The sequence below is a fragment of the Leptinotarsa decemlineata genome, unplaced genomic scaffold (genome assembly GCF_025532065.1).
Source record: "Leptinotarsa decemlineata unplaced genomic scaffold, Ldec_3_MD MMD2_tig00000882_RagTag_RagTag, whole genome shotgun sequence".
Lineage (NCBI taxonomy): Eukaryota > Metazoa > Arthropoda > Insecta > Coleoptera > Chrysomelidae > Leptinotarsa > Leptinotarsa decemlineata.
The window spans coordinates 4,768,285-4,782,565 of NW_027412556.1; the positions used below are offsets into that span (position 1 = coordinate 4,768,285).

General features: G+C 34.2%; 1 protein-coding gene across 1 annotated transcript; it reads right to left on the reverse strand.

The window, feature by feature from the left end:
• Positions 1 to 12,186: 12,186 nt before the first annotated feature.
• LOC141482139 (uncharacterized protein C1orf198 homolog) lies at positions 12,187 to 14,274 on the reverse strand. Its single transcript, XM_074174857.1, has 2 exons — positions 13,693 to 14,274; positions 12,187 to 12,441 (listed from the first exon to the last, which is right to left on the reverse strand). The coding sequence occupies exons 1-2, from the start codon at positions 14,080 to 14,082 to the stop codon at positions 12,331 to 12,333; spliced, it is 501 nt and encodes a 166-aa protein (XP_074030958.1). The 5' UTR covers positions 14,083 to 14,274; the 3' UTR covers positions 12,187 to 12,330.
• Positions 14,275 to 14,281: the final 7 nt, after the last annotated feature.

Genomic DNA, 14,281 nt, shown 5'->3' on the forward strand with positions numbered 1-14,281 from the left:
GTTTCTCCATCCACTATGATATAATAAAATGCTCAGCCGAACGGATGCTAGAGCTCATTTATCGTAACTGTAAGAACTTTCGTAGCAGAGACAGTTTTTTATCTCTTTTCAATGCATACGTCAAATCTCGGCTGGAATATGCCTCCCTTATATGGTCACCCATATACAATGTCCACATAAACAAAATCGAGTCTATACAAAGAGGCTTCGTGAAATATATTACTTACAAGCAAGAAGGAGTTTACCCTGAACAAGGCATCGGCAACAGAATACTACTGAATACATTTAATCTAGTATCCCTTCAAAACCGAAGAACCTGTACTACTCTATAATTTTCATTTATAAACTAGTGAATAATCTGATTGACTGTCCCGAACTACTCTCACACTTCAACTTTCATGTTCCACGAATCAATTCTAGTTTTTATCTACCAAATTCTAGAGCAAACATATTACTCAAGTCACCAGTTGTTGCAATGAGCAAACTTTACAATCAACTCTGTGAAAATCTCGACATTTATTATGAACCTATTGGTCAAGTTAAGAACCACGTTAAGAAACTTTTACACTCTTGTCAAAATACATGAGCCCAAATTGAAAGTTATTCTACCATGTGATCTTATTACTACTACTGTATTACTGCTGAATTATGTTTTTTTTGTAATACACCTGAACTATGTTTTTACTTGTTAGCTCTATATCTGACTTGCACAGAAGTGTTCCACCAAATTTTTTGCTTAACTCTCCTAAATGTTTACTTTATTTTATTTTTTGTTTACTCGCTTCAGGTGTTTCTAGTTGATAAATTAGTATTGTATTCATGTATATATGTATGTATGTATATATGTATGTGTATTGTGTGTATATAGGCAGATATAAACTGTACCATGTTTGTTAATAATATTAATATGTCTTGTTATTGGGATCCTGTTTAGACATTAAACATTTTTTTTAATTCAAAAATGTGTCAAAGTCAGTTCTATCTTTTCATTTTATTTGTTTTTCTGTTTTCAAATAAATTCATTTTTCAGTCATCCTCACGACAGTAAGTAGGAAATGTTATCAAATAATAATGATCATTTATTTATTTCAGTTGTCCTGAAGAAGGAAATAGACATGGCCGAAAGCTCGATATATTCCAAAGAGTATAGCTGTAATTACCAGTGGCGGCACCACGGGGAGGGGGCAAGGGGGCCAGTATGCCCCACCCGCCCTCTGCAAAATGTTGTTCTTAGCGCCCTTCCGATTTTAAATATTTCACAAATCTATTGTTAGGTACATAACACGGAAAACCAATAAACATGGCAACATTCGCTTTCAATACCTCGATCAGTTGTGAATCCCATATCGCTCGCTGTATAATGTAAATTTGATCATTTTCTAAGAGATTGGAAATTGATTGTATCTCGGCATAGCACAGATAGCAGTAGTAGTAGTCTGGTTTGTTATTGTAATTTTGACGAACAAACAGTTTGTCAAGCAGATTATCGAAAGTTACGTGAAAAGAAGGAGTTAAAATATGCTGCTATATCACATTCTCAAACAAAATAAAATTTTTGTAAAACTTTCAATTCGTTAGTTCTTAATTTTCAGTTGAAGATCTGAAATCGTATTCATTATGGAAACTTATACATTTATAGAGAAACAGAAGAACAATTAATTCAAACTCAAAGTTGTGTAGAGGAATCGGTTCCAAATAAACCTGACATTACGGAGAGTACGGTCTGAAGAAGGAAAAAACATTTTGTTTTTACATGGATCATTTTGTAATTTATATTTCAATTTTGTCGTCGACCATTTTTATTCAAAAATACTATTTTGATCCCTGAAATAGTGCGTCTACTAATTCTAAAAGGACCTTGCCAACCTGGGTTATCAGATGACTTCCAAGACTTTCCAGTTTCCAATTACAGAAAATTTATTTTACGTTTCTTGGTGCAAACTTAAAAAACGAATTTTGGTTAGTTTACTCTCCAAGAGGTAAGAAAATGTTTTGTTTTGTATGCTGGCTTTTTGATAGTGTGCATTGTTTATTATTGAAATATATCATTATAGTTTTGTGATTTTATTTCTTTTCTTAATGGAAAATACAGTATTACTTCAAATACCTGTGCCTTTTTACTGAATCTTGGCGCCTAGTTATAGTGTGCCCCGCCCTTAAGTTTTAAAATCGCCACTGGTAATTAGCTTTCCTTTTTTCCTTTCTTTAGAAAATTCCCATATTACATGGAGATGGATAAGTAGAAATCCAAAACCCTTCTGTCCCAAAAATTATTCTCTCCTAAGAACATACCCCTTTCAATGTATATTGTCTCACTCACTCTGATATATAAGTAGTGTGTTGAGTAATAAAGATGTTTTTTTTTCAACACAATTAACAGGAATCACTTCGAAATAATTGAAATATGTATAGGAGGACATCGAGCATGAAATATATCTAGAATGTTCTGAAGAATCCAAAAATTGTATTGGCCAGTCTTACATGACACATCCTGTATCAAAATATAAAAAATACCAAATATTTGTTACCGAATTTATTTCATTTTGGTGGTTCACAGTGAAAGGTCACTAATAAGTAAAAAAGCACCAAAAACCCAACTGGTGTTCGGTTTTTGGTGCGTTTTTGTTTTAGGGCGCCCTTTCCAGACTTTTTAGCAAACTCTGTTCATACGATGATTGCCTGGCTTTGCGTAACCTTGAGTTACTGAGGCGATTTATGCATGCTTATCTGAAGAAAAACCCAATATGCAAATAATATAATTATATCCTCGATAAAACTCGGTCATGTTACAAGACTACTAACAAAAGCAGTTGTAATCAATCTTATCAGTTAGAATTTTTCAACCAATAGCATCTTATTTCCTGTTCATTATTACTTAGCAGACGATGCCCATCGATACTAATTTATGTTCATATTTTTCCATTCGGGAAATTAAATTTCATAATTGGTAACACAAATTTGTTTAATTAGCATGTACTTCTCATACAATAATTTCAAGTGAGATTAACTCTTGTGAAGGTTTCTACGATGGTAGAAATCCCACCGAGTTCATTAAATATCCGGATATGAAATATAATAGATAGATATAAGTCGTTTCAGAAGTTTTGTCCGTTTTTATGAGTACACTTTGAACTGTAATATCTCTGTAATAATATATGTGATATGTGAATAAGCTGAAACTCAACGTGGAAAAATGTACATGTAGTTCGTTGTATAGAAATCATTCACCCATATTGTTTCAGTATTTGTTGAATAGTATTGCATTAAATAGAGTAGAATATATCAAGGACCTTGGAGTATACTTTGACACAAAATTGAATCTCAATCGCCATGTTGAATATGTCACAAATAGAAGCAACAGAACACTGGGTTTCTTCAATAGAATGTGCAGAGACTTCAACAACGAAGCCGCTATTAAAACTATCTATTATGCATTTGTTTATAGCAAGTTGAATTTCGCTAGCATTATATGGAATCCTTGCTATAATACATTCAAATTGCGTTTAGAACGACTGCAAAATAGGTTTGTTAGACATCTTCATTACCGAATCACTAATGTCTATGTAACTCACGGTATTAATCAAATCCGTAACTATTATAACATTCAGCCTCTAGAACAACGGAGAATTACTTCGGATCTAGTGTTTGGCTATAAAATTTTAACGAATCTTATTGACTCGCCTGAGTTGATAGCAATGATGTCCTTTCATGTACCCCAGAGAAACACAAGTAATAAATATTTATTAGCTACTTCCACATATAACACCAATGTGGGGAAAAACTCTCCAATAAATAGAATTACAGACTCATTCAACAGATACTGTTCCAATTTGGACGTTTTCTCCATGTCCTCACAAATGTATAAAAGTAACATAAGGAAAATATTCAATTTTTAATCATTTATGTTTTAGATTAAGCATTTAGATCATTTACCTGTTGAACGCCAGTTTAGTTAGCACAATCTGTATTTTAGTGGATACTTGTTTGGGTTCTTTTACCTGTATGTGTCCCGAATTTAGAATAAATAAATAAATAAATAAACTGTGATTTTGTGCTCGGGATTCGATGAAATATACGACTCTAAAAATCTGATTCGATCCCCAGCGGGGCAGGCACAAAGTATGTGCTCTGCTGTTTCATCATTTTCCAAACAGGCGACACACACTGTCTTCCGACAGTCCGAGTCTCTGCATATGATGATTCAAATGACAGTGACATGTAAGAAGGCCCGTTAGACATCGTAGTTCATCCCTACTGTAGTCCAACAACTATTTGGTATCAAGCTTCGAAAGGTGAATAAACGCCTTGGAGTAAGCCAAGGCGTTTATTCTGCCAGAAGTTCATAAATCTTCTTGCCATCCGGATGTTCAATCTGTTTGGCAAAGCCTAAAGCGATGCCAATGACAGGTTATGGTCCGATGAAGCTGCTTGCAGCACCCTCTTTAGCAAGGGAGTCAGCAGCCTCATTGCCTTCCATGCCAGTATGGCCAGGAATCCAGACCAGAGACAATCTGTTAAGTTTTCCTATCGAGGAGAGTCGTTATTGGCAATTTGCTACCAATTTAGACGTTGCTCGGTAGGAGCCAAGAGCTTAAAACGCCGCTTGACTATCCGAGAATATTTTTACTGACTTGTGTATGAGGTTGGATTCTTTCAATCTCTCGCAATTCAATAGCGTAAATTTCCGCTTGAAATACAGTCGCATAAGTTCCTAGGCATAAATACTGTAACGAATTAAAGAATTAACTGTCTTAATCAAATTTATTTTTAACAATATTTCACTATCACAACTAATTTATATACAACACTTAGTAACTTAATAACAACTCAGTCTGCGACTGAAAACACCTGCACCAGAACCGGAAGGTCTTTTTGATCCATCTGTGAACCAAACAAAACTATCTGCTCTTAATATTTCCTTCTCCTGGAGGATCCAGTCCTCTCTACTCGAGAACAGTACTTTATAAGGTAGTTCGTAGTTGACAGTTGGAGGCATAAAGTCAGAGGTCATTTCCAGAATGCTGTGACTTCCAGTGTCAACCAACATTCTGTTGCACTCTGCATTAAATTGATGTGTGCAATTGACAATGTGCACAAGTCTATATGCAGTCCATCTAGCCTCTCTCTCCAGAAAAAATGTGGAGAGGAATCCGTTAATCAACTAACCTGAGATCTTCAACTTTAGCAAATTTGGTTATAGTGTTTACTCTTAAGTGTGTTGCACCGAATACTTGACAAATTGTGCGTTTTTTGTATTAAATTGACTTTTTTATGGTCTACAACTATTTACATTTATACTTCTATTACTTATGGATGTTTATCAATACTTTTGGACTTGATATTTTCTTTGCTCATTGTGCATTGATTGTTTTTCTTTAAACTGTACTTTTCAACCAAGATAGAAATTTCAGACAGGATGGCACAGGAATGAAATATTATTATACTCTTTAAGGAGTCTTTGTCGATTTCGTAGTGGCAAAAATGTATTGAGCATATTATAAAAAAAGAGGCCAACATGTGGAAATGAGACCATTTGAATTGAGGAAATTATAAAATCTTCAATATGATGATAACATACCATAATTTTTGCTCATACCTAATATCTTCTTAAATAATAATAGGAACTTATTATTCATCATTATATGTAAATATTTCAAATCAAAATATTATTAACAATAATAACTGTATACAAATAAACGGGCCGGAAAGCTCATGAAATCATTTGTTTGCGAACCTTTTGCGATAAAAAAGAAGGGTAGACCTGATAATGTATCATAAACCTGCCTGTAAAAGCTGTGGCAATCATAACGATATCACAAAATTTTGTTAGAATAGTCTTCAAAGTTTTGCATTTATAACGAGCATTTATTACCTGATCTTTACTTTTAGTAAACAGAATAATAATCAATAATTTTATTTTTCCAGTGACATTTCTACATTCTCGTCGAGAACTTTATAATAATCAAACAAGGGGTAACAAATATTTTGAAAATAAACCTACTCACCGCCACTGTATTTACCGTTACTCCTGTCAACCCTTGATTGTTGAATGGTCCATTGAGGGAAGCCAATACCTACGAAAACAAAGCAACAAGTGATCACTCAAGTAGGTACACGCAAAATAATTGAAATAATAGTATTTATGTTTTCACTAGAAATTAGCCAATACTTACATATTATTAGAATCAGCGCCGTTTTATGATCCATTTAAAATAAATAGAAAAGCGTCTACACAAGTACAATTTTAACCATCCATCTACGAGGAGCCTAACCTGTTTTACGTCTCGCACCGCACTGAGAAGAGTGAGAAGCCCAACTTCAGGCAAGCAACAAGCACAAGTCGCTGAAGCAGGCACAATAAATTTATTTCAAACATGAATTTCACCGGATACTGGGTAATATATTTCAGAGCCGCAAGAGCAGATAATTTCTGTCGGGTTTTTGCAATCGTTAGATTTGCTGAGATTTTATTTACCTACTTCACCCATTGAAATAACTATGGTGATTTAATGATAGTTAACGATAAAAACGTACCATTAGGCTTCATTTTCTATCACAAATTTCTTTATTCATATAGATTATCATCTTCTCAACATTCCTATGTTATTATTAATTTATTATCGATCCTTTTCCCCACCACAAAACTTAGAATATAATTGGTTTTTACAATAATTTCTAATCAGAGTGTACATTTACATCTTTTTATGATGTGAGAATAAAGATGATTCTCAGGACAGCATGAGATACAAACGATTCCCCAAGAATATAATGTCAATATCTTCAACTACTACAAAATGGCGAAACTTTTAAAAATTGCCTGAATACATTGACATTTAACCACATACGAGGTAATAAGCTTGAGGTCAGTTCAGGAGACGATGCTCGAAATGGTTGCCTTGAACTTCTTGACATATGAACAGCCTAGGTATTCGATATTTGACGCCGAACATTTTCGAACACAGAAACTTCAAAATATCTCTATAAATATATAATAATATTTGAGCAGGTTCAGTTTCGTACACCTTTTGCTTCAAATAGCCCCATAAAAATGTCCAAAGGTGTCAAATCTGGCGACCGGGCTGGCTATTCTGTAGGACCTCGACGGCCAATCCAACAACCGGGAAAAGTAGTATCCAAATAGTTTCTTACTTGTCTGGAGTAATGTGGTGGTGCTCCATCTTATTGGAATACAATATCCATATATAATTCATTAGGATTCGCGTCGACGATTTCAGTGATGAGAGAGTCAACAGTAGTTTCCAGCATATTCAAATACAGTTCCCGTATTGAATTTTGATCAATAAATAGAGGTCCTACAATATGATAGATTGGTGACGTGGTACCTACCTTTCTACTAGTAAAACCGAAAACTAACTGAGAAATTCTAACCGAACAATGATGTTCATTGTCGTACTGACATTTTTTGTCGTTTTTATTAACAAAAAATAACTTAACAAACCTTATCGTGTTGTTGTAATTGCCATTTGGCAGATAAAAAGGAATATTTCTAGAAATATCGATATTAATGTGTTTGTCTTCAGGAAATTATTAAATGTTCCGCCATTTTGTAGTAGGTGAAGATTTCGACTTCATATTCTAGGGTTGTGAAGTATTCGTCAGGAGCTTCAAAAAGATGTGTCACTAGACCCCCCTTTCAATTTAATTTTTTTCCCAGATAGCGCTCAGTCACCATCCTGAAAGTTTCATCTGTCACTTTCACTTCAAAATAAAATATTCATGCATTAATTTCATTACCCTAAATTTCAATTTTTTGAGTTGACCCGTTCAAAAAATAAAAGGAGGGGGACATTAAAGAAATGCACTGTATAGATACAAAAAATATAGAAGAAAACTAAGCGTAATGGTTTGTCTTTATCGTATTCAATGGTATTCAGATAAACTAATGAAATTAAACAAATTAGCAGTAGAAATTATTTGTTGAAACACCCTCTATAAGATTGTTCTGATGCCATTTTATTGTGAAATGAGTAGAAAAGAGGTATAACGCCCAAAAGAAAATTTGTTCGAAAATTGTCAGTTAATTTTGTTTATTTATTTTTTATTTTCCATTTCACGATAAAAATAATGAAAATAAATTCGTAGACAATTCAGTTTGCTGCAAATAACTTCTGTAGGGTTGCTAGTTTACGAGATACAACGCGAAACTCTTTGAATTGCTTTTTAAAAGATGGCGACCAAGAAACAAGGGTTGCTACTAACACTAACTACTAACCCCCATACATATAAAAAAAATGAAATTACGTCCTTTGAAAAACGCACGCTAAGGCCTGAAAAAGGTAACATTTCAAGGGACTATAGGCTGATTTGAATTTTATTTGCGGGACTTTCTCCCCATTACCGTGGATTGGGGTAATTCATTTATGTGTTAACTTACTCACCATACATCATAAGTTGTTAGATTATGTGCTAGTGGTAGGTATAAAAGAATCAAAAAGAATGAAGGAGCATTTCATAAAAACCAAGCCACTACATTCTGAAAAGGATTTTACTTGACCTAATCATTCGTTTACATTGTGATTATAACATATCAACATTTGTAAGTTAGCACTTACTTAATATACTTTTTATTTGTGGTATGTATATACCAATTATTTGCTAAAAAAATTATAGCTTAATAATAATCATTCAGGTACTTCAGACTGAATATTTTTTCAACTATGTGTCATTATATGTGAGTAATCTTCGAAATACTAAAGCGTGTATTCATTCAAATAAACCTTCCCAACAATCAGTTGTCTCTGGTACCAACAACTGCAAGTGACTCATTAAAATACAGTTATTATCTTAGCTTTGATTGTCTTCCATATGAATAATGCATGTCATATCCGTCAATGGCTAGAATTCTAATTTAATTTTAGTTATTTAAAATTCATCATAATATTTTTGTACAGTTTGAGCCATTAAAGAGTGCAAAGCGGTACAAAAACCGCTAAGGACCTTAGTAAATAATGATTTTTTTCTCTTAACTATCTGATGCTACATTATATACGTGGGTTGTACAAAAAATAAGGTAAATGTTCAAATTTCGCGGGCTTGTACATTCAATTATCGTATTCTTCATTTTTTTATGTTGGTACTCTAATCTCAAACATATGTTCACTTGTACAAAATAAAAAGGGATGAACAAATAAATATTTTTGAGAAAAATGAATATTCACTTTATTTTTTTCAACAGAGTAGTACACCTAACCTAACACCATTTGGTTCAATGAAGACCATGAGGGATGCGAAGGAGTGAAGCAAGTGTTTCTCTTGGATACCCAAGGGTTGAATTCATTATTGAAAGGAAGATGTTCATGCTTACTCACACATAGGCTTGTATGTGATGGAGCGTGTTCAAGAAGCACTTTATCGTGAGATTTTCACTTAACAGTTTTATAAAAACACGCAACACGTGTTTCGCCATGCAATGGCTGCTTCAGGCGTGTCTTTACTTGCTATTGGAAGTCAAATATATTGTTAACTCAAGACCGCATGTTAATGGATGTGAACCGGAAGCAATAACGTCCAACCATTTTTTATGCAGTACCTAAATTATTTTGATACCGACGATTAAATCAGAAGAAGGCTATAGCAACTCGCAGCCCAAACTCTATGAAATTTTCATTGGTAAACATGGGCCAGACAATTTAGACATAGACCAACATTAATTCAACAATCGAAATGTCAAGCCAATGGTGAGTCCATTAAAGTTGATATCGTAGTCATTGTTAACAGAAATTGGCCAGAGATGAATGACAGTTGGGCTAAGTTGAGGAAGTTTATCCTGGAGGAATGTAGGTAATGCAATAAGCTGTTCAAGTGAGGACTAAAAGGGATTTGCACATGATACCAGTAACGAAATTTTATGAAATTAATTGACGGTGAAGATTGAATCTATTGAAAACACCTTTCCCACACCAGAACAAAAATACTGTCTCGACGCGCGTTTCGCTAAGCAAGTTAGCATATCAGGACTAAGACTTCATAAATTTGTTTGATCATAGAAACCGACTTGGTAAGAGAAAATCTGAAAGCTTGAGAAGTCAAATTAGCGTGATAGCCATGATCAGATGTTTCAAAAAATCGTTTCCATCAGGTGGTTATCACTCGGAATGGTTTAAGCCACTCACATATAAACACAACAAGAAAAAGATCCTCAACAAGAATGTTTTGCATGTGAACTGCCATTATCTACCAGACATATTGTAGTGGAAAGCCCGCTTTTGAAGACCACAATAGTGTTTGATGAAATTCCCAGAGACCTCTGGGAAATTATTTAAAACAATGTCGAATACCAAATCAATTCTTGAATTTATAGACCGATTTTGTAACGCAAAAAATGCATTAAAGAATTTTACACAACAGAACTACCACATAACTATTTTAAACTGATTGAACATTATTTTGTATAGCTTTCCTTTTGACTAATTCGATACTGAAGTGCTTCATCTTGTAATGTTATCCAGAATAGTGCTGAAGAGGCATTAAACCAAGTGTCTTATTCGAAAACATCGGATGTCCACCATTGAGGACATATACTATATTGTGTAGCAATTCTGTGAATGATATTTGATTCAATTCCATAACGAATGTTTGGGATACCAACTGAATAAAAAAATGTGTTTTTTTAGTATAATTCAATATTCATATAAAAGTAGTTTTTTTCAAAAGTATTTTTTGTTCATGTAATTCAATATTTATATGAAAGTAGTTGTTTTTAGCGGGCTTTTTCATTCAGTTTGTGTATGAAAGTTATTTCTTTGCATGATCTACACATCTTTGTAAATATTTTGAAATGAATTGCTTTCTTCTTTTCTTTGGAAGATTCACACATTGTTTTGTATAAAGTTTGAGAAGCCAAAACTTCAAAAAGTACTTTCCAATATTGTTTCAGACATTTCCAATAATCATAGAGAATGAATAAAAATTCCTTTGATTAATTGGTTATATCCCCAAGTTGTAATGACCCAGGACTCCCAAAATTCACATTCTCACATTCACTAGCTCTCAAAATCTCACCTCTATTTATAATTAATGTGTCACTGTTTTTCGAATTTGAAAGCCGTGGATTTTTGAAATTTATTCCTGACGTTTCGCTGGCGCGAGTGGCTATCTTCTTCAGAGGTTTAACCATCATGGCTTGCTGTCCGATGAGTAACTTTTAGGCTTCGTAAAGCATATTTATGCCTTGTCAGGTAATCCGTTGTATTAGTAACTGTATTTGTACCTGTACTTGTACCTGTACTTGAACCTAGAACATTAACAATTATGCCGCCTGTTGTCATTCTGTTCGTTATTCTCGAATTCCTTAAAATAGGTTCCATATTCGATTGAGGTTTACCGCTTCTTCTTTTCTGTTGAAATTATCCGTATGTTTGTGGATCTCTATTGCCTCCCGTACCAGTCGGCTATGGTATCCCTAGTTGGGGGCAATTAGTTCTGTGTTTTTAAACAAAATTATGTGGTGTCCTTCATAAGTGCGTGTTCTGACACATCTGACTTGTCCGCTCGGCCTAGTCTGTAGGTCCTTTTATGCTCTTTCAGTCTTGTCCCATGGATCGTTTGGTGGTTCCGATATACACCTTCCCACAAGTACACAGTATGCGATAGACCCCTGCTGCTGATAATGGGTCTCTTTTGTCTTTAACCGACCTGAGGCTTTGCTGTATCTTCCTCATGGGTTCGAGGACTGTTTCGATGTCGTGTTTATCCAATAGTTTTCCCATTCTGTCCGTGACCCTAGGAATAAACGGTAGATATGCGCGTGCAACCATCTGATCCTTTTTCGCTTTTTGAACCGTGGTGTTCTTCGGTTTCATGGCTTTCCTGATCTCGGAGGCACTGTATCCATTGGATCTCAAGGTCACTTCAAGGTTTTACAGTTCCCTCTCCAGATGTTCTGGTTCACATATTCCAAGCCAAAAGAGTGGAGATGACTCCTGTCTTTTGGCTAGGATGGCGGTTCGATAGTGTGTGCAAGTATCTATCCGTGTGTGTGGGTTTTCGATACACTTTGTGGGTTAGTCTGGTACCACATTTTCTACTAGTACATCTAGGAAAGCTATCTGTTGGTCCTGCTCAATCTCCATGGTGAATTTCATGCTAGGGTGTTGGGCGTTCAATATTCTATAATTAATTACCTCTGCAAATGTTTTTGAAATGATTAAATAAAATTTCAAAGCATAATTTGTGACTACAGTTTTTTATCATACTGAATATGTGAAATTACAATGTACTAAAATCAAATAAATACTACTGATATGACGGTAAATGAATGAACAATTCGAGGTATAAAGCATATATCAAAACGTATCTTCCGATTGGAATCTACCAATTATCCAAAAAGTCAAGGCCAGTCTTTGGTAGAGAATTCGTGGAATCACTTTCTGGGGATTCCATCTTTTTTTCCAACACTGGCTCTTGATACTGTAGAATTTTCTGAAAAAAAAATATAAGTAAATATCTACATAGGTCACCATCCGTCTAGAAGTTACAGGGGAATATTGAAATATTTCAGGAGTTCTAAACGAAAAGTTCATTAAAACATAAATTAAAGAATAAGTGCTTCTTCATGACTTCACTGTTTTGACAATCAATGTCTCTTGTAGTACCTAACATACAAACAAACCACTTTAATGAAGTGAATAAATACAATTTCGTCTAATAACCACAGGTAGATTTTATTTATAGGACCGTTTTCAGGTTTCACCCCATTATCAAGTATCAAACCCGAAACCGGTCGTATAAATAAAATCTACCAGTGGTAATTAGACAAAAGTGTTTTTATTCATTTCATGAAAGTGATCATGAATTACCATAAAATAAACAAGTCATCAATCACATATAAACAAACAAACCACTTTTCAGTTTGGGGTTGTACAAAGATCTATGATATCATTATCAAATATTATAAACAATAAAGGACCTAGGATTGTTTTCTAAGGCACTCCAACTCCCACACAATTTTCTTGGGAATTGGAGTCTCCAAATATAATCATTTGTCTTTTCTCATCAAGGTATATCATTCATAGCCGACAGAGTTTATCAAGAAAAGAATCATCAAGAGTATTGAAAGTCCTCAAGAGATTTAAAAAATAGGAATTGGTGGCGACTCATGATTCGAAAAATTATACAAGTAAGGCCCAAACACAGACATCTACATTCTATGAGAAGTTTTGGACGTACCAGTCTGAATATTTTTCAACCATTGTTTGTGAGGATTTAATTCCCATATTTTTTGCTACATGGTCATGAATTGTTATTTCGGGAATAAAATAAGTAGCACTCTATAATTACAGTAAGGTATAAGAAGTCTCATTGAATAAATCAACGATTGAACAAGGTAGGTACAGTCAAATTTTCAACTTTGAATTGACGGTGACTTTGCAGAACCCCAACTTCTAAAATAATACAAAAAAAATGTTGACCAATAGGTTGTCATTCGCTGAAATCGACATTCAAAGGTAGGGAGGTAGAAATTTTTTTGAAGATTGATAATTCTCAACTTTTTAGGTATTCCCTTCTCATGAAAGTTTATTTGAAAAGTGAAAGTGGAATTTAAGTCATATCAGCTACGATACATAGAATAAGGGCCACATCTCTTGAAATTTTTCAATAAATCTTTTCATTTGAACAGGGGTACCTGTCATTATTGTACAATTTTTTGGGAGGTTAATATCAGCTTTTTACCTGAGGTGGCTTTCTATACTTCAGTTTGGAGGCCTTAGTCTTTGTCTCAGAAAAACACTTTGGTGGATCAGTCTGAATAATACTGAGATCTCTTTGGCTCTGAGTTTTGAAACAGAATGGGCCAGAATGTTCATCTCTGTATGAGCAATTATCATCAAAAATTAACTTTGTAGCATATTCTATTTTAGTATCATCTTCTCTGGGGGTGTATTTAATTGAGATTTCTGGTTTTATGATGCTTTCAGAAATAATTATCTGTTGTTCCTTTTCAGAAAGGGTGCTCCATAAATCCTCATAGGATAATTTTGTATCTTCCATATCCTCATAGAGTCTTGTAGCAATGGAATTCATACTTCTGAAATATTCATCTGCTGTGCGTTTCAGTGCCATCTTCTTGATGCTCTCAATTTGATTCCAGTTAGCTCTACATTTTTCATGTATTTTCAAAACAATTTTACTGAAATTTCAGTTACTCATTACAGTAGTATCATCAACCAACAACCCACCTAAAACCCAACCCAAAAATCCTGTTTCAAAACAAAACACAGAACGCTAATTTGGATGTTACAAGGCACTGATTTTTGGCGTT

What these genes read in the sequence shown, in the direction of transcription:
- LOC141482139 (XM_074174857.1), bottom strand. Translation starts at nt 14,082, where the DNA reads ATGGCACTGAAACGCACAGCAGATGAATATTTCAGAAGTATGAATTCC. An exon ending in AGTATAGAAAGCCACCTCAG is followed by an intron (nt 12,442 to 13,692) that starts GTAAAAAGCTGA and finishes TTTTTTTTTCAG; the next exon opens with AAAATTCTACAGTATCAAGA.